Source organism: Dicentrarchus labrax, unplaced genomic scaffold, assembly GCF_905237075.1.
Source record: "Dicentrarchus labrax unplaced genomic scaffold, dlabrax2021, whole genome shotgun sequence".
Classification (NCBI taxonomy): Eukaryota; Metazoa; Chordata; class Actinopteri; family Moronidae; genus Dicentrarchus; species Dicentrarchus labrax.
Genome location: NW_026136711.1, coordinates 6,794,809 through 6,814,128, shown reverse-complemented (window position 1 = coordinate 6,814,128; position 19,320 = coordinate 6,794,809). Strand labels below are relative to the sequence as shown.

Here is a 19,320-nt window from a genome sequence, read left to right as displayed (position 1 = left end):
TTTATCTGGAATCGAGAAAAAGTATTCGTGAGGACAGGCCCTATGTGAACCTTCCCTGAATACAGTTGAAAAAAGTCATTACTTTTGCATGAAAAACAATCACAAGGGAAAACATTATTAATCATCTGATTGTGTGCAGCTTCCGGCTCCAAAATGTATTTGGGAGAACCCGTTTTTAACCTCTCAAAGCTGCTAACTAGTTAGCTTCAACGCTGCTGTAAGAGTACAATACAACTCTGTAGTAAGGTTACATGAACAGAGACACACAACACACAGCCTTTCAGTAAGGATTATACTGCAGTCTGACCTAATCTACACACTGACTAAAGTAACTAAACTAACCCTTACACATGGGGAAATTATATTTATTTAGAACATACAAAATAATAAAAGATAAACAAGATACAGCAAACTCACCAGACCCACCTTCCTTAAAGAGGAAGGCTAAGCAGGTAACACAGGTGCTGTTAGGCTGTGGGTGTGAACAAGAGCAGAGTTTTTTTGATAGCCAATATGGCCATTAATATTCCAGAATAGTGTCTCTACGTCTCCTATTCTAACCTGCTAGACCAGCATAGGAGCCAGGCCACAATAAGCACCAGAACCAGGGACCAAACACCAAAAGCCAGGTGATTGACAGCAGCCCTGACCAGGTTCAGGTACTGGGAGGCATAAAACAGACGAGGAGCAAGTTTGTAGCGAGTTGATTTGTAAGTAATCACAGTTACTATCATCATCCATCATATTGATAAGTCCGTCAGTATTTGTTTTAGTGAAGTGTTTTGAACAATGAGACTTGTGTGATGTTACACTGTGTTGAAATAAAATAACTAAATGTTCAGTCTCCTTGCTGGTTTCTCTGATATTCAGAATCATTACCATTTTCAGAGACAACACCTCCAAACGTTAATCCAATATCTACCCAGGAATGACTTCAAAACAAACAAACGTTAACGTCCTACTGCACATGTATGCAAACTCCTTATTCTCGCTCTAGCAATTCAGCTGAACCTCCACACAGTCCTATGAAGCTTAAAGAACACATGAAATGGGAGCATGTTCACGAGTAAGCCCAGACCGCAGATCAGTCCCCCACGGGAAACTTTAAAGTAAGGTAAAGGACATGACGAAGGGAAAAACGCCTAAGGCAACTTGTCATTCAGTAACTTTCATCACTGGCTCAATGACCTTACTGGGCATCTGGACTTAAAGACAAATACTTTGCCTTTTGTCTCCAATCAACTACACTATCCTACATTCAACTTGAAGGAATACTTCAGCACTCTGGAGAGATACCCTTATCCTCTTACGTCAAGAGTTAGATGAGAAGATCAAGGTCACTCAATACAGAAAGTAGCTGCTTAGCTTAGCATAAAGACAGGAAACAGAGAGAGAAACAGCTATCCTTTAAAGATGCATTATTAAGCTTTAGTGATGGGTGTACAGACAAAAATAACAAGATGCCAAACACAGCCACCACATACCACTGGTTTATAAAGTTCTAGTAGGTACTGAGTGAGGGGGTCCAGCAATTTGGCAGCTTTGAAGGCCATGTGTAATTTGAGTTACTGTGCAAAAGAGAAGCCGGTTTAAAACAGGGCAAAATATGAACATTTTGGTTGCATATTAATTATAATTACACTCCCACTGCACCTTCCAAACTTCTCAATATGCCTTAGATGCAACTAATGGTCCAGTGTGTAACATTTAGGAGGATCTATTATGAGAAAGGGAATATAATATTCATTGGTATGTTTTCATTAGAGTGTATAATCACCTAAATATAAGAATTGTTGTATTTTTGTTACCTTAAAATGAGCTGTTTTTATCTACAGAGGGAGCAGGTCTTCTTCTATGGAGTCCGCCATGTTTCTACAATAGCTCAGCACAGACAAATCAAACACTGATTCTAGATGGGGTCTTTTGGGTTTTTCAGCATTTTGAAGCCTCTGTACTTCTGCCTTCGTACTTGAAAGGCAAGGGTGAAGCAAGTGTGTTTCCATCTGCAACTACACCGCTAGATGCCACTAAATGCTACACACTGGTCCTTTAAAGTAGTTGACAAGATCTGCAGCGAGTATACTCACACTCTCTCAATAGCAGTCTGTGAACGCACAGTTCTGTTTACAATACACTGCTGGCATTCGTGTTGCAGGGTCAAAATACTGTTTCAGAAGCTTTTCCATCCTGATAACAATATGATTCTGCAACCGTACACCACCTGAATTCAAGTTTCTCTCTTTCATTTAACTAATTGCCTTGTTAATTCATCGTGCAACACACACACCAAAATCACCAACTCTGCTTTGGACAAAATAAACCCTTAATTCACAAAGTTAGATGTGAAAATATTCGGACTGTACACACTGTTTTTCCCAGCTGCCTCTCTGCCACTGCTAGCCTCTTTGTGCTACTGCGTTAGCTTGGTGAACTAGAGTGTCGCTGAGCAGCGGCCCTCGCTCGTTCTTCAGAGGCAGACCAATAAATTAGCAAGATAACATGACAAAAACAAAAAACAGCGATGGACTCGTCCATATATCTGTCTATCTCAGTAAGAGATAGAACAGACACACACACACACACACACACACACACACACACACACACACACACACACACACACACACACAAGACACAATATGTATCAGACGATATCTTGATATTTGGTCATTTGAAATGCAGCACATGAAATCTTCTTAGAATATTATTATTCTATTATATGAACGAATGCGTTCACGTAGGTTTTGATCAGCCATTACAACTGGGACGTACACATGGAATACATTACCACGGTTTGTATCTTACTGGTTGATGACAGAGTGACTACCAATGCCCAACATGGCAACATTGTCTACGCCTTTTCCACATATAGCTTGGCTAGGAGGGTAACAGAGACACATACATGAACATACGTAAACAAGCTGGGTTTTACAGCATGTCCATGCTTGCAGCGTCCACCTGTGCCTCGCCAAACCTCCACAACACATTCAGTCCAGCGAGATTACACCAGCCCCCTCAGTCTGCCCCCGCACACATGCTTGCTGTACAAGGCAGGATATGAATATATCTGCCATTCCCCAGCACTGCGCAGGTCGAGCTGCACTCTCTAAGCTACAGCAGGAGGAAATTGAAGATGAAGAACAGGCAAATCAATAGGGCCTGGCTTTAAGACAAACGGAATATGTGGTCAGGGAGAAAGCAAGGCTCATTGGAGATCTTATTTCACACTCACCCAAACACACACACACACTCACCCACCCACACCCCCACACACACACACACACACACACACACACGTACACGTTAAGGACTCTAACATGGATTTTATACTCAATATTGGCCACTCACTACTAGCCTGTTTCATATGTTAAAAAATAAAACATACAGCAGAAAACAAGATTGTGGTGAGAGAATGAGAAAGTGGCCTTTAGCACAGGTATTTATATGTATGTTGCTAACTTGTACATTCTAATGATTCACAATGGCTTCCATTGCCATGGTGACGTAACAGTCTGAGCCCAACCGAGCAGAAAAAAAGACAAAAATAACAAGAAGTGCCCCCACGCAGCAATAACACAGAGCTATTACAACATCGCTTTACTCACCATCTTATCCAAATTGTGTTGTTGTCTTCCAGAAACTCTTTGACCCCAGCTAAATAAAACAATGATGTGATGTAATGGGACAAACCCTTTCTCACTACAGCAGCCTTTACCACAATTACAAAGCACAAGAGCTTACTGAAGCAGATATGGCTGCTGCAGAGCCAGCTGAAAACACTCCTGGAGCACTGTTCATGCAACTACACAAAAATATAACAACAAAGCTTAGTCTACACGGGTGGAGACGTGGGGGTAAAGGAATGACATGTAAAGAAATTGTGCAAAAATCTGGCACCACAGTAAGAGATGGCGTGCTGTATTTCAAAGGGCCTATGGCTCAGTTGTATGGTCACTAGATAATGCTTCAGCTCTAGCAGTGATGTGGCTGTTTTCATGCTGAGTGGCCTGGGAGCACAGTGTGGCCCGCCATTAACACAGCAATGTCCAGCTGCCTGAATGGACCGGGACCAGGCCGCGGATGAGAGGCACACAATGGAGAACAAAGGCCAAGTAGGTGCTATAAGAGGGGTGGGGGAGAGAGCAGTCGACAGCAGGGCTGGCATGACACAAAATCAATCATCTGTTTCAGGGCAAACAAGCCAGCCACTGTCTGTTTGAGGCTCAGTAACCTAGAGGAAGAAAAAACTGAACAAAAATACTGCTGCCTGTGTTTGGGCTCAACTACCTCTGCCTGTCCTGCTTCTGTTTCCTTTTTCCCTCTGAAGTCAAACTGAAAGCAAGCTGCTTCTTTGGAATGAATTAACTCCTAAGACAAGACAGCTGTAAACTTAAAAGAAAATTAAACAATAGAGGCATCAGAGTCAAAATCTTTGTGTTTGTTGTACATCTGATTGAGATTAACATGTTATATTTAAAGAGGTTTAGAGAGGACACTCAGTCTTCATGGTGGCAGTATTCCCTGTAAGCCATGTCCCAAATGTGGGGAGGAATGTTTTCCAAGTAATGGTCTAGCAGCGGCAGGGAGCCCAAAACAGCCATCTTGTTGTTAGATAAGCTCATGCTCTGGCATAACATAAACTAGAGACACCCTCTTGTCTATCACCACGTGATCTCACTGCATGACAAACACATTTACATGACATTTCCATTTCCTCTTTTGGCCGACTTATCCAGAGCGACAAGAGGGTTTGTCCTGGCTCCACCTCACAACAACATTTGCAGCACAACACATATGTGAGAGGAACCAGTGCAAGATTGCAAGGTGTCAGTCAAAGAAAAAACCCAGAGGAGTGGCAGCCATTTTGAACTGCTGTATGGCTTTAACTGACCCACTCTGACTGGTTGTAGTTGATGAATGTAATACAACAAAACGTCTTGAGAAAGGCAACATAAATGATGAAGAAAGTGTGTGTGTGTGTGTGTGTGTGGGGGGGACTACAATGCTTTAGCAAGGAAGAAATCTAGGTTCAACGGGTTTAAGGGCGGTGCTCTATTTTGAGACCAAACCTGTTTAAAAATCATGAGTGAATGGCCACGGACAAAAGCCTGTTTACAGAAAAGAAAACTAAAACACCCACCTTGCTCTTCCCAACAGGAACCATTTGCTAAAGGTGACAAAGTGAGGCGCTTATGAACAGGAAAAACCCTGGCACCAGCCATTCGTTTCCCCTTTTGTTTTTAGCACTGCTGCTGTGCATTACAAAACAGGGCAGCTGTGAGCGGGTTGGTGTCGAGTGGCTTGACTTTGGTGCAAAAGCTCTCTTGGTTGTTTTTCTTCTGCCCAGCTCCTTATTTGCTCCCGCCTGACAACACCCTCTGAGCAAACACACTTGGAAATGTGCTTGTGGGTTTTGCAATCTAGGTTTCACCTCACACAAAGTATTTGGGTATTTTAATTGACTATTATTTGGTCTCCTTTATAGTCCCGTTTAGTTACATGAAAGAAAGAGACAGACAGGACCGGGGGAAAGGGTGGGAAAGGAAAAAGAGAAGAGGGTTAATGTGGTGGAGCCTAAAATGGCTGCCTGCAGTTCAAAAGGTGGAGAGACAGAAACTCTGAATATTGGTGAGCTTTTTATTTTTGCTGTTATAGGCTCAGCCAAGTATCACAAGAACGCAAGACAGGCAGCGTGACAGTGAGAGAAAGAAAAAGGAAATGAAGGACAAAACATAAGGGTGCAATAAAACAAGAACAAGAGAGAGAGAGCAGAGAGCAGAGAGAGCAGAGAGAGCAGAGAGAGAGAGAGAGAGAGAGAGAGCGAGAGAGAGATGATTACGTAGATTGCCTGCCTCACCCCCCTTTCGGCCTTGTTTTTTTCCCCCCTCAGCCTCCTCCTCCTCCATTATTCTCCCAAGAAGCATTGCTTCTCGGCACGAAACAGAATTAACCAGCACAGCCCTCTGCAACACCGCTCCCCCAGCGCAGAGGAAATGCTGCGCCCCATTGGAGCAGCTCCAGAGCTTCTGCGCCAATAGGAATGCACCGGTGAGGCAGGCGTCAGAGCGACTTGTTTTTAACCCCGTTGTGCAAGACGGCAAGCTACACAACACACAGCAGCTGCACAGGGGAAGCTACAGAGAGGGGAAGGTAGAAGGACTGGTGCTATATCTGTCCCCGAAATAAAAAGGAAAGGCAGAAGGTATTCCAAGTCAGTCTCTGATACAACAGGGGAAATCAGGAAAACAATCTATGTGATGAAAAATTTATTTTTTACATTGATATTATTCATATGCTAAGAAAATACAGAGATATAGGTGTGACTAATAATCTTGCAGTCAAACCACAATTCAGAGTCAAAACGTTCACGACTGCTTCTCACTTGTGAATTTAATCTTCCATACAGGTGGAGAGTGACCACACTGGCTCGGTTGACTTGGTCACATAGGCACAACACACATGAAACCTTATTAACATATCAATAGCTACACCTGCCCTCCATGTAATGATACAGAGTGTCATCAGCATGCAAATGGAAGTGAAAAAGACAGGGTCCCCCCCACCCCCTTCCTATTCCTCACAGCAACACCCCCTCTCTCTCTTCTCCGACCGTCTGCACCAAGACAGAATCCTGTCTTCTTCTATTGGAAATGGGCCAACATCCTGCTTCACTCCCTCTTGTAAAAGCACACACACAAACCAGGTTTACATTCTGTACGCTGTATGATCCAGACTCATCAGAATACAGTGCTCCCCTATTCTGATCATGTTTTCAAGGGCACGTCATCTAACGGTTATATTTCTTGGTTTGTAACCACTCTGTGAATATGAATGAGTCCGGGAGACTTTATTTCTTTAGTAAACAGAAAACTGGGCCAGGCTAACCTTGAATGTCTGCACATTCCTCACATCTCCAATGTTTCAGAGGCCCATATTGGGAAAGAAGGGTCCACATCCTGCAGACAGATCCGCACATACAAGTACAGTGCTGCTCTTGAAGGCAGTCCTCTTTCACCAATTGTTGTAACTCAACACCTCTTACACATGTAGCTCACTAGAAAACACAATCTGAAGCTGCTAGGGAGGCCTACAAAAACCAACATGGCGGGTCAGTATACGACAGAGCAGCAACAAGCAGCCAGGCAGTACATGGCATGCTTTCCCAGGGTGGCAGGTTGAGTGAGGAAGGCACGCCAGGGTCAGGGGGAGTGCTGGAGGGGCTCGTGTTTCCAATGATTCGGAGTGGACAGGTTTGTAAGCTTGTGGCCCACACTGTCTATTAAAAGATGTGAAATATATTCAGAGAATGTCAGTCGCAACCAATGAAAACAAGGCTCAGCACACGGCAATCTGGCTTCCAACAAGCTTTTAGATCAATCCAAATACTTGGCACTGGCTGGACACCCCCAGCAGGGCACGGGTGTAATCTCTGTACTCATGAAGCAAGGTCGACAACAGCTCAGGAGCAAACACACTTACTTGAAGCTACACATACATTTTCAAACAGATTTATTAAGTGGATTTTTAACAACAAGTATGAATGATTATGGTAGACTCACTCGCACAACACATTTAAATTTTTAAAGCATTCAATCTAATCTTTTTTTGGGGGAAAAAAGATTTTTGAGTCAAAGGAGTAACATGACCAGTTGACTTTATGACACGTCAGACACAAATATGACTGCAGGAAGGCAGTCACACATCCGGAGCCACATTCATCGAGTTAAACATGTTTGATAGAGCAAATATAACGTCTGCTCTCTCGGTGCTGGTTGTGTCCACCGCTCCGCACTCCGGGCACAGCACAATGCGAGCCTACGTGGTGCAGCCGAGTGGAGCACAGCTACTCAGGCGGCGGTGAGGGCAGCCATTTGTGCTCGGGAGACGCGGGGTCCTAATAAATCAAAAACCCTCGCACAAACACACGCTATTTAATCTCTCAGCCATTTCCCAGCATCACTTGTCAACTGTAGTTGTGGCTGGTTCGCAGTTCCCAGTGTATTTCATTTTACCTATAAATGCTCATCAATTACACTAAAGGAGATAATATTGAGACTGATGTATGAAACCAGCCCAACAGAGTTGCAGATGAAGATGTGGCATTTTCTCACAGTCAAGAAAATATCTGAATCATCAAACAGCGAAATGGTGATTAAAAATAATAGCAGCTACGAGGTCTCGAACTTGGTCGAAACTTGTGATTGCTCCGTTCCGGATCAACAATGCAACACTTACTCACACGTTGAAATAAAAAATGGATGCTAAAAAAGGAAACAAGAGCTCCCCTCTAAAATACCACCCATTTCTGTTAACCGCCACCGAGGCTGGGGGTTGGTAGGTGGGGGGAGGTGAAGAACAGCAAGTCACTAGCCAACATATCTGATTTTCTGATTGCTGGGTCCCACACGCAGGGGGGGGGAATAACAAGCACAAATAGAGGAAAAACCGAGCTTTCAGCTTGATTCACACGCCTGAGCGAAGTTAGGAATGTTGCCAACGACAAATGCATTAACATGATGTAGCCAAACACCACCATGATGCAGACACCGTAGTTTTCATAAAAATAGACGTATTCGTCCAGAAAGCAACAGCAGCAACCAGTTCGCTTTACAGACACGTCTCCTGGTGTATAAGCTACATAACGAAAGGTTCATAGTGTGCGTGCAATAAAGTACTGGTTCAAAATGAAGACACAATCAACTGGAAAACATCCAAAAAGTTAGCTAAAGGGCTAGTATAGCAATTGTTGCCTATGGCTTGTCTGCTACCAACACAGCAGCTGGTTGCTTAGCTAACATGAGTCGCCCAATAATGATCAAATTGCAAGTTGTGTCATGGGTAACTTTCAACTAATTCGACAGTTTCCTGCTCCCAGAATAGCATTTAACACGTTGCTGTCAAAATAACAATGCAACAAATTGTTGTTGGTTCTAATAAAACAAGTTTGCATATTACCTTACGCGGTCTGATCCTGAACTTCCTAGCCCAATAGAAGGGTATATTCTGCTCTAAATTTAACCTAACAACAACTATGCAACAAACGCCAACAGAGTAGCTGTAATGTGCTGCTGATGATGTTTTGAGTGTGTAACGTTGAGGTATGTTAAACCTACATTATCGAAACTTGCTCAACAAAATAAGATTTTTTTTTTATTAATGCTTCAAAACCACAGACATGTGTTGCTAAACTATAGGGCTTTGGGGTAAAACTAAATTCCTCTAACGTTCATTGGCAATGTATCGTTATAACAATAGTTAATGTGACCGGTTCATCCCTGGTGTGAAAACTGAGGGAAAAGCCTGAACTGAAGACCCCTCTTATGGACTGAACGTTACACAACTCAAACTCCTGAAAACTTGCAGAATGTTGTTGAGAGCTTTGGGGACATGGTTGCTTGAAAATATGTTTTAACAGTGGCTATTATATAACTAGTAATGTGGTTGATTGCCAGACTAACAAGCTAGCTATCAAAAACAACACGAGGAGCTGGTCAAAAATCCTGAAAGATCAGTCCAGACAGCCAAGAGCAGCCCTGCAAGGCACACCGTCAATATAGGGAGCTTTTCAACCAGCCAAGCGAGCCGCTTGAAAGTGGAAAGATAGCGGAGGACAACCAACTTGTTCTAATAAACTTAAGTGGACGCTAACTAGTTAGCTAGCAAAGTTGGCTAGCTTCATGGCTATGTTTGGTTGACTGAAAACATGGTCAGTACGTAACTGTTATATATGTTACTGACTGCCTTATAGAGGGTGATATTAACAATTAACACAGATGTAAAGTACTCACCTAAAGAGGCATTCCAAACTTGTATAAGCGAGGCAAATTCAAGTACAGTAGGAAGTCCTTATAGTATCCCAACATCAAATCCAACCAGCCCAGTAGGCCTGTAGTCCGGCCTCGGAGTCTCCTGTATCCTTTGCCCTTAAAAGTAGCTCCCTCTCCAGGGGTAGGAAACAAACTTCTCAGTGTCTCCCACGCATAGACGGAAAGTTAAATTCCCTGTCCTGTTCAGGTGCACTGCATCCATTGAATGTCTATTATAGATCCCCGGTGGATAAATCCATTTATTTTAGTGTATTGTATATTTACAGTCGCTATTTATAATGGGGTATATGCTGCTGTATGTGATACAGGGCTCTGATTCTGTCTCGGGTCCTTACATTCGCCGAGGCGCCCATCCCCCTCCTCACCGGCATCGACCGCGGGTCCCAGCGAAACTGACACACAACCACGCCACGGGGTTTCCCTGGCGACCGTGCAGGGGCTCTCTCCTTGGGCGGCCCTTGCTGTGATATCCCGCCTCTCGCCAATGATTCGACGGCAATATGTCAGTCATGTTACACACGAGATATACATGCAAGTCTTTGGTATATTACAGCGTCCATTCTTTTTTTCCCGGCGACTACGTAAAACGGGGCGGGCACTGCTATGAGGAGGAGTGCGAAAATTCAGTTCCATTATGATATGTGTGTACTGGTGGCGTACAAGGAGGAGAGCAGGAGAGAGTGGCCGGATTCGGGAGACAATTTGACACCCAACAGAGGATCTGTACCTTCAAAGTTTCGGGAAATGCTCGTTATTAAATTCAAATGGCATGGAATTAATTTCAATTCGTTAGTGGGATTAATGCTTTTTATTTGAGGGTTACATTCATCAATCTAACGTGGAAGGAGCTTTCATACCAATACATAGTAGCGAGCGTTAGCTACACGGGGTCTCTGGGGCCCAGTTCCAGGGACACCAGAGGCAGGGTTAGCCCACTGGGTCAGCCCCACCTACCGGTATGTCAGATGAATGGAGTACGAGGTGTCGCTCTGGTAGCATCTGGTAAGGGGTTGGACAGGGAAATTGACCAGTGCTCCTGGGTTGCATCTACTTAATTCTGGTCCCTCCTACTTTTGTTCTCGCTGCTGATATGAGTCTCTTCCCACACTTGCAGCCACAGAAAAAGTGACCGACACAACGAAAATACTTTTAGCAGTAGCAGCGGCTCAATAAAACTCACCTGGGAGTTGTAACGTGACCAGAGGAACGGGCGAAAAAAAAAAAGTGTGTAACATTAATGTGATATTAGAATTTACAGAAAGAAAAGTGAGACGCAGCCCTTGTTTCTTGCTGAATAATGTAACTCGGTTGCCCTAGCCTATCACACATACACTGGATTTACAAAGCGTCAAATGGAGACGTTATTTTCAACCGATACAAGCAAATAAAAACTACTTTCGCCATTTGGACCGAGATATTTATAAACAAGTAGTCCCAATGACACGATTGGTTTCTTGTCATGTCATGAGACTTTGGGGACGACTTTGATTGGCTGTGGTGATAAATGCCAACGTCATTTGTTGCAGAGGTCTGACGAGCGATGAAATTAGACAGCAGAATAATACAATCGTTACATTGCGGCTGTGGGGGTAATACAATTAAGACTCGAGCTTCATAACGCAGAATTAGTCAACATAATGGTGGTTGTCAAAATATTCGACACATTTGCGTATGGATACGTGAAGTGAAGGTTTTAGGCCGAACAAAGCAGAAAGTAGTACAATACTATGCCCACTTATTTTATAATACCATAACTGTGGGCTATCCCTCGACATCAGGACGGTGGTTATGGAATCGGTGTAGTTGCCACCATTACGCAAATGAGGTAATACTGAATCCGTCTACGCAGGTATAGTTTTTAGCCATGAATTCTAAATAGGTGTCAACACAATCATTTTTTTAGTGGTCGGTGAATTACACGAAAGCTAACACCAACAAACCACAGCAACACTTTAATTTTGACGTTACGTAACATTTATCTTATCAGTTTTCTTAAAATAACGTTTAGTTTCCGCTTTCCCTTCCTGTTTTGTTCTTTTTTTTCTCCTTTATAAACCCCAACAGAATCGTTTCTGAGAGGACGTCATGAAGTTAATAATTAAAGGACCGTTTACAAGCCGGACTGCCATGGTAGGCAGTGGCCATATTTAACAATACTGCCATTGTTACTGCGGTAAAAAAGCAATGTCATATGGCCGGTCCAAACCACGCACTGCAACATGGCTGTGTTCAACCCTCCCCCACACTGCTTTCACTGCCACAGCCCCGGCAAATCTCTGGTCATATGCGCCAATCTGTTTGTTCGAGTCTGTAAGGGAAAAACACGATTCAGGCTGCTTGTTACTTAATCTGGAGGCCTTTTAATTGTCTCCATAGTCTGAAGCACTCACACAAATGACTTTATAACACAGGAGGTATCAAAGTGTGGACATGTTACTAAAATTGACATAACTTTGGGATTCCAATGGTCTGTTCAAATATACACTGCATGCATAACACGGCCATTTTTTTTTTTTTAAGATTTCTGTTACAAATGAAATCTTTGACATTTAGCTAAGAATTATGGGAGTGGCAGCTCATGGCCACAAATATTTGTTAGTGAGAACATAAGACACTCGACAGCTCACACACCATTCTTTGTGTTAAGATTATTAGTGTGCAAGACGTTTCACCAAGTCCTTAACGGTTGTCATACACAGAGTCATCTGCGTTCTCTCAAGCTGTACGTTGATCGACTTCATTATTGTAAACTTTCCACAACAGGCAATCAGAGTGCATAAAGTCAGGCCTAGTACAAACCTTTACTACATGACATTTTGGCTCCACAGACATTCTCTCCCACCATCAAATTCTACCAAGAAATCCAAAAAGTATAACTCAAGATTTTTTCCTTCTGTATAAAGAAAAAAAAATACAATACAACAAAGTCCAGTAACTGTGCATACTGTTAGGATGGCACACCACAGATTATACAGTATATGGCCTTAACAGGCATATGTATACAAAATATAGCCATTTATCAATAATAATAATAATAATAATAATAATAAGTAGTGTTATTGAGTCTATAGGGTAGGGATCTTTGGGAGAATAGTTGCATACAGACACAAAATCATTTAAACGTCAAAAATGAGTGTTCACATAGTTAAGTTAATAAGTTACCCTTCACTCAGGGGTAGTGGATCCAACAGGGGACTACTACATCTGATATGGGTGTAATTATAATAACATTATGTATTAGGCTACAGTACACGGCCCCTTGAATAAGTACGCATAATTACAATATTGGTCAACCATCAAACAAAAATGTATTTGACTTTGCCAAATCTGAAACTGGACAACAGACAAGAACTGTTTAGAAACTGATTCTAATAAGACTCCTCTAAGCAAGTGGCCTGTTAAAAAAAGAGAAAGGTCACCAAAAAAAAAAAAAAAAAAGACTGCCTTCGTCTTGCTCCCCTCTGAAGAACCGGTCTCTCTCCCCTCCTGCTCTCAACGGCCGACTAAGCGGCGACAAAGAATGAAAGGGAAACAAATGGCTGAGAGTGTTTGTTTTCTGGTGTTGGGACATTCCCCCGTTCTTAAGGTCTTTTTAAAAGGTTGTTACACTCTTGCATGCCAAGACTCTCCCTGCTGCTGGGAAATGCTGCCCCCTGCTGGTTGTACAGTGGCACTGCAGAGCCATGCCGCCCCCACTGTGGGTTTGAGCCCCTCAGAGCAGCTTCAGACTCCCAGTGACGTTGTTCACCATCTCCTCCTCGCCCATTATGGCCAGGACAGTGCGGGACCCAGCCTCCACCTGCCAGACAAAACAGGGGCTAGTTACTGCTGAGATTCTCAAATATCTTAATGCCAAGGCACAGTACAACACTGACAGAATCAAATATATTAGCAATAATAATGTGACAATATTTTGGGAATGACCAGTGCCTCCAAAATACAATTACACACAACACAAATGGTCTGTTTCCCTCACCTGGGTAAGCCCTGCATCCTGGACCAGGTAAGTGGGCAGGCTGAGGCTCATAGCCAGAGCCTGTAGCTCCAGTAGATGAGCCACATTTGTGCCCTGGACCACCACCTTCTTGGCACTGTATCAACACCATGCACATGAACGTATTCATTATTAATGTTTATTACAAATGACCTCCTTATTCAACAATATTGTAAGTGCTGGTAAAATATATCAAAAAGGATTTCTGTAGTCAACAATGTTGGAGCTGATGCAGAACACAGACAAGCCGTGGAGCAAGTGACAGAGTGGGGTGATTCTAAACAGGACAAGGACAACAACCAGCCAAGACAAAACAAGGGGCTACTTCTATCACACGGATGTGGTTTGGGTATGAAGTGTGTGACACAGTGGTCATTTTATATAAACTATGTATTCATTATGTGTTATAATGTGAAATGTATTGTTATGTGGATATGAAATGAGCTATATCGGGATATGAGACTTTTATATGGCACAGCTCTGACAACACTAGAACATTCTTGCTCCTCCGAAATGATGCTGAAAATTTATTTTTACTATGGTCTATTTCAAAAAACTCTGCACAAGAATAAAAGCTTGATACTGTTAAAGCTTCTTGAGATTATTACTGTAAATTGTTGCTTTAAATATTTCTTGTCATGTAAGATACGTAAGATATAACATAACCTCAACATTTGCACATATTCAGTGCACAAAGTCAATTCATTTTAAGGTTTTGACTATGAACTCGAAACTTAGGAATACATAAAAGACATGCATTTCTCCTCTTACATCCTGTACAGGCCTTACCCGCTGTGGTCCCACTTCCAGGCCATCTCCCTCCAGCTGTTCTTCTCCTGCAGAGCCTGGTACAATCCCACAGCAGCATGGCCAACCTGGGCTGCCACCTGCACAAACACACAGCGCAGAGTTAACACCTACACATCTGTTTAAGTTTCCAGACCTTTTTGTGCCGTTTCTGACCGAGTTCAAATAAAGTTACACACTGAACTTAAAAAACGTATAGTAGAATGCAACCTTAAACAGACATTTGCACACAAAAAAATATACTGGTTATGGGCATTAACTACTCCCACTCACAGAAAATGAGCATAGGTAGGTGTGTTTATTGTTAGAAGAATCTGGAACTCATGTAAATTAAAGATGGGCTTTGTGAAATAAGAGAACACATGGCAGCTTTACATCACTGTAAAACCAGAGGCAGGAGTTATTAAACGTAGGACTAAGCTTAAAACGACTAAGCTATTGTTCAATATTATATACACTCTCTTTAGGATGGATTGAGTATTTGAACACAGAACACACCCCACACAGTTGACACTGGCACCACTGGACCTACCTTTCCAACACCCATGGCAAGGTCCATGTTCACCACAAACACCATCTTAAACATGAGGTCATCGTCTCCCTCCTCCTGAGGGTCAGAGCAGACAGAGAGAGACACTGAGATTTGGATTTGGACAAACTCCACAAGGTCTAATGTACCAAGGTGTACCTGTGGGGACTAAGGCTAGCTTATGGGCACCTCATTCTCCAGCTTGTTGAAGTAGTACATGGCCGCCTCCTCGGCAGACACGTTCCGAGTGTGCAGAAGTGCCTGAAGAGGTGAGAAACAAAGAAAAAGGTCAAGGAACAAAGCAGTGATGCCAGTCACAAAAATGTCCAGTCCAAATGCTACCCAGTCCTATTCCCTAAGGACCCAGAAGCAGAAAACACTAAACAATTCTGATCATCTGTTTATCACAAGGTCAAGTGTCACAATGTCAGCTTACTCATCTTTTTGTTTTAGCTGAGGCTCTAGGCCTGTATTGTCTCTCAGTCCTGGTACAGTGTTTCTGCAGGTTTCAGCTTAAATTTAAGACCTCTGCAAGACCATTAGGAATGCAACTGAAGACCTATTTTACATCCATACTGGCAAAAAAGGGGGATGAAGGATATGAAGGAAATTCAATGTCAGTTTCATTTTGTATGATCAATACAAAATTTTCCCTAAAACAAATCTGAATGTGAGAATGAAAAATGTAACTTAATACAAGTAACCTTAACTCCATTAATCCAATCAATGTTTAAGACCTGTCAAAATGATATGTCTAAGGTCTAAAATTCAAACTTTTTGATTTTAGACCGTGCAGACACCCTATGGTAAAAACTGTCCCTGAGGACACTTGGTACAAACAATTTCTGGAAATATTCTACAGTTAGAAGAGTATGCTATATAAAATAATATAATGAGGTAACTGTCTCTATGTAGCAGTGAGCTGACAAGTAGTGCAGTGTTCACATTATATAGTTCCAACTCTTTTTAGGAAATCAGTTTCCAGGAGTTCCTTTGAGAATCCAGGACAGCACTTGCTCACAGTGGTGGTCAGTGTTAGAGAGACATTCTGCATTAGCTCGCTTTTATGTCGCACTTGTCTGTTCTCACCACAGCTGATTTTTCCCTTGTGGCCTCAGGGGAGTGGAGCAATGGTTTTCCTCTAACCGTAACATAACCTAATCCAACTCGCCTATAAAGGACAGTTCAAATCATGTAGAATTAATTTTAGCTTAGAGAAAATTCATCTTCTAATTAGCCTGTTAAAAGACACGGTAGAAAATGTAAATCTGATCATTAATGACAGGCTGTATGTATGTAGATGTGACTGTCTGCAGATTTGACGCCAAAAGTTTGCTGCAAGTGGTGTGAACCGCTCTAGACTGACATGGGAGCAGAAATGAAATAGGAGCATTTTTCTGTTAGGCTTTGTGTCTGGTAAACCCGCTTTGAAGTGCCATAGCACACAGCGTACAGTACCAAGAGTCGGGTTTCAAACGCGCAGGTTTACGTAATTTGAGTAAGGACATAAAATACAATTAAAAGGCAAACATGATCAGGATCAGGATATTTGGTCATTTAAATCCATTTCCAGGTGTTTCCAGGACAGGAAAACTAGTCTTGGAAAGGCTTTCCAGGATGCGTTGGAACCATGAGTATGGATCTCTGAAGGTCTGAATAGTAACCTACCATGGAGATGGTTCAATTACAGGCAGTGTTGGTGACAAAGGGAAAATAGTGTGCATCAAGATACCATTAAATTAGAGTGTATCTGAGGTATCCATGTTTGTATTTTTTCCAGACACTTAATTTCTGTACTGCCATATCAGCTATACCACAGAAGGCATCACTCCCAGCCACAGTTACCATTGGATATTGATGTAAATGTGGCCTAAATGCTGAAACAAGCTGCCCACCCTGAGCCCCTGAGCCCCACCTGTTTGGCTGCTTCCTCTGGGATGTCCAGCTCTCTGAGCTGCTGCAGAAACACAGGGTTGACATCCTGAGTGCCCGAGTCTGGGCCTGACTGCTCTGATGGTTCCATTCTTGACTGTAAAAAGGAAAACAGCAACACTGAACACCACAAACACACATGAGCTAGGATTGTCAACAACTTTAATTAGACTGAAAATGGCAAATGTAGCACAGGTCAATAATGTCTGACACATATTTTATCACAAACAGCATTATAATGAAGTAGTGAAGTGCTGCAGAGATCCAAATCTTGTTCTTCAGATTTAAGAAAAGGATTTTCCTTTCGTGAAAATTCAATTTGTAATGCAAAAATGATAATTCCCCCATAATCAGAATTGCAATATCTGTCAAAATAATTGAAATATGATATTTTTACCATATTAGGCAGCCCTAATGTTCATGTATGCAAATAATTATGCATTCATCCAGAGGCATAGACATTAGGACCGCCCGATAGAGTAAAAACATCATATTGCAATTATTTTGAAAGATACATTTTATTTTCACTGAATAAACTATTCATATCCTGATGATGTGACATTAGTACTGTACTGTATCAGACAAACATGTTTACTTACAACTGCAGAACAAGATTAGTAGACCAGGGTATCTCTGCAGTTCTACAGTACTTCATTATAATGCTGATTGTCACATTTTACTTTCATCAAACACATTGCAGCTTTTGCTTTTTGCATATTGCAATCTGGATGGGTGGATGGCTTATTTGCACAAAGATGACAAGCTCATACAATAAACTGAGGCCTGGAGCCGTGAATTAGTTTGACTTTAGTCATTTTTACACGAATCCTCTCTTCTGGTCAACGATGTGTTTGAACCTGATAGCACGGTTTCACCGCGTCGTACATTGACGTACTTTTCCAAACAAGGCCGTATTAATAATTGTATGAGAGTGACGTTCTCTTCAAATGCGAGAATTAAATATAAAGAGAAGTAAAAAATAACAGACAGACACACGGTGGAACAGAACAAGCCTTAACTTGGACAGATAATTAGCTGTCGATAAACGTTAAGCTCGCTAACCGCTAGTTCTACGCAGGTGACAGTTGTTAGCTTATTAAATGCGCTAACGTTACACACCATTTCAAATTAGCATCTGCAGCTAACGTTAGCAAGGTTATCTTTCCATTTGACTACTGGGCTATTTCAGTGAGAACACTAATCACAAATTGCTACAAAAGATGCTTAATTTTAATGCTTACAGTTAATTATTGCAACATTTATTGTACGACAGCTGCTGTTATAGCTAACATTAGCATTAGCCGCTACCGCTAACTGGGCTAGCTTCGGGTCCAGCAAGCTGCCTGTAACGTTAGTTACCTGTTTATCGCAGCTAGCTCGACAGCAGCAACAACAACGCCGACTTCCCCGCGGTTTTCTTTATGTCTTTATTTTCACCTGCGACGGAGCAATTTCTGTTTGAATGCTGAATTACATTCAGTGGGATTCCCGACTGTACTGTCTTCAGCGTTACTCCATTTTGGACCCTTCAGCTCGCTGGCACAGGATGCTGCTTCTTGTCGAATCACACTCAGAGTGGTGTTGCAGATTTTCTGGTATATTAATTATATGGTGGCAGTATGCGCGCGCATCAAGTTGCCTACCACATCAACAATAAAAAAAAAAAAAAACGGTGGAAAATGTAGCTATATTTTTATAACCTTGTTATTACATTATTAGGCAATTTATTACTTAAAATCTTTGTCAACCCCTTCAAATAGGCGAGCATGCACTGTACTGTCTATCTTGTTGTATCCTGTTGCAGCTGATGAACTCTGTGTAAAGGCTGGTAGTTAGTCAGATGCAGTAGATTTGTTAAACAGATTCTCAGCTTCCTTGTCTCCATGGTAACCTCAGCCTCACGAACGTGCACCAGATAATTTGCCCCAGATAAGTGGCATCCTGTCCATTATTACAGCTGGGAGCACAGCAGTCAGTTTCCAGCCCTAATACAGGGGTTCCCAAAGTTCTTTATACAAGGACCCCCATAACAGATTAGACCACAGACCAGAGGATTCAGAGGGTTTTGTGTTAAGGAATCCCTGCTGAGTATTGTTTTATTGTTAGGGTTGAAGATAAAAAAAAAGTCCTCATAGTCAATCAATGATCAACGTAGGATCACTATAAATTATAATCAATAAAAACAGCCAACTTATTTCTTTTCTTGTAATTCCAATGTCAAAGAAATGTTA

At 42.2% G+C, this 19,320-nt stretch overlaps 2 protein-coding genes across 8 annotated transcripts in view; both read right to left on the bottom strand.

The window, feature by feature from the left end:
- setd5 (SET domain containing 5) overlaps positions 1–10,234 on the bottom strand; it is a 32,705-nt gene extending 22,471 nt beyond the window's left edge. For 4 of the 6 annotated variants that reach the window (XM_051414899.1, XM_051414898.1, XM_051414902.1 and 1 more), the window contains exon 1: positions 9,789–10,233. The gene's annotated coding sequence lies outside the window, so the exon portion shown is untranslated. Of the gene's footprint in view, positions 1–9,788 lie in introns of all 6 variants that reach the window. The other 2 variants (XM_051414896.1, XM_051414897.1) reach the window with 1 other exon arrangement.
- A 1,930-nt stretch (positions 10,235–12,164) lies between these two features.
- Positions 12,165–18,894, bottom strand: si:dkey-19e4.5 (UBA_like_SF and PTH2 domain-containing protein). Of its 2 annotated transcripts, none has more exons than XM_051415060.1 (7): positions 18,527–18,894; positions 17,073–17,186; positions 15,347–15,418; positions 15,161–15,235; positions 14,611–14,708; positions 13,804–13,918; positions 12,165–13,626 (listed from the first exon to the last, which is right to left on the bottom strand). In XM_051415060.1, the coding sequence occupies exons 2-7, from the start codon at positions 17,178–17,180 to the stop codon at positions 13,540–13,542; spliced, it is 555 nt and encodes a 184-aa protein (XP_051271020.1). In that variant the 5' UTR covers positions 17,181–17,186; positions 18,527–18,894; the 3' UTR covers positions 12,165–13,539. The 2 variants fall into 2 exon arrangements, with proteins under 2 accessions (XP_051271020.1, XP_051271019.1); XM_051415059.1 differs by having other exon boundaries at positions 18,449–18,891.
- Between the last annotated feature and the right edge of the window lie 426 nt (positions 18,895–19,320).

Coding starts and splice junctions, on each gene's coding strand:
- si:dkey-19e4.5 (XM_051415060.1), bottom strand. CDS start 17,180: ATGGAACCATCAGAGCAGTCAGGCCCAGACTCGGGCACTCAGGATGTC. Junction 15,419..17,072: donor CAGAGGAAGCAGCCAAACAG/GTGGGGCTCAGG, acceptor TCACCTCTTCAG/GCACTTCTGCACACTCGGAA. Junction 13,919..14,610: donor TGGAAGTGGGACCACAGCGG/GTAAGGCCTGTA, acceptor GTGTTGATACAG/TGCCAAGAAGGTGGTGGTCC.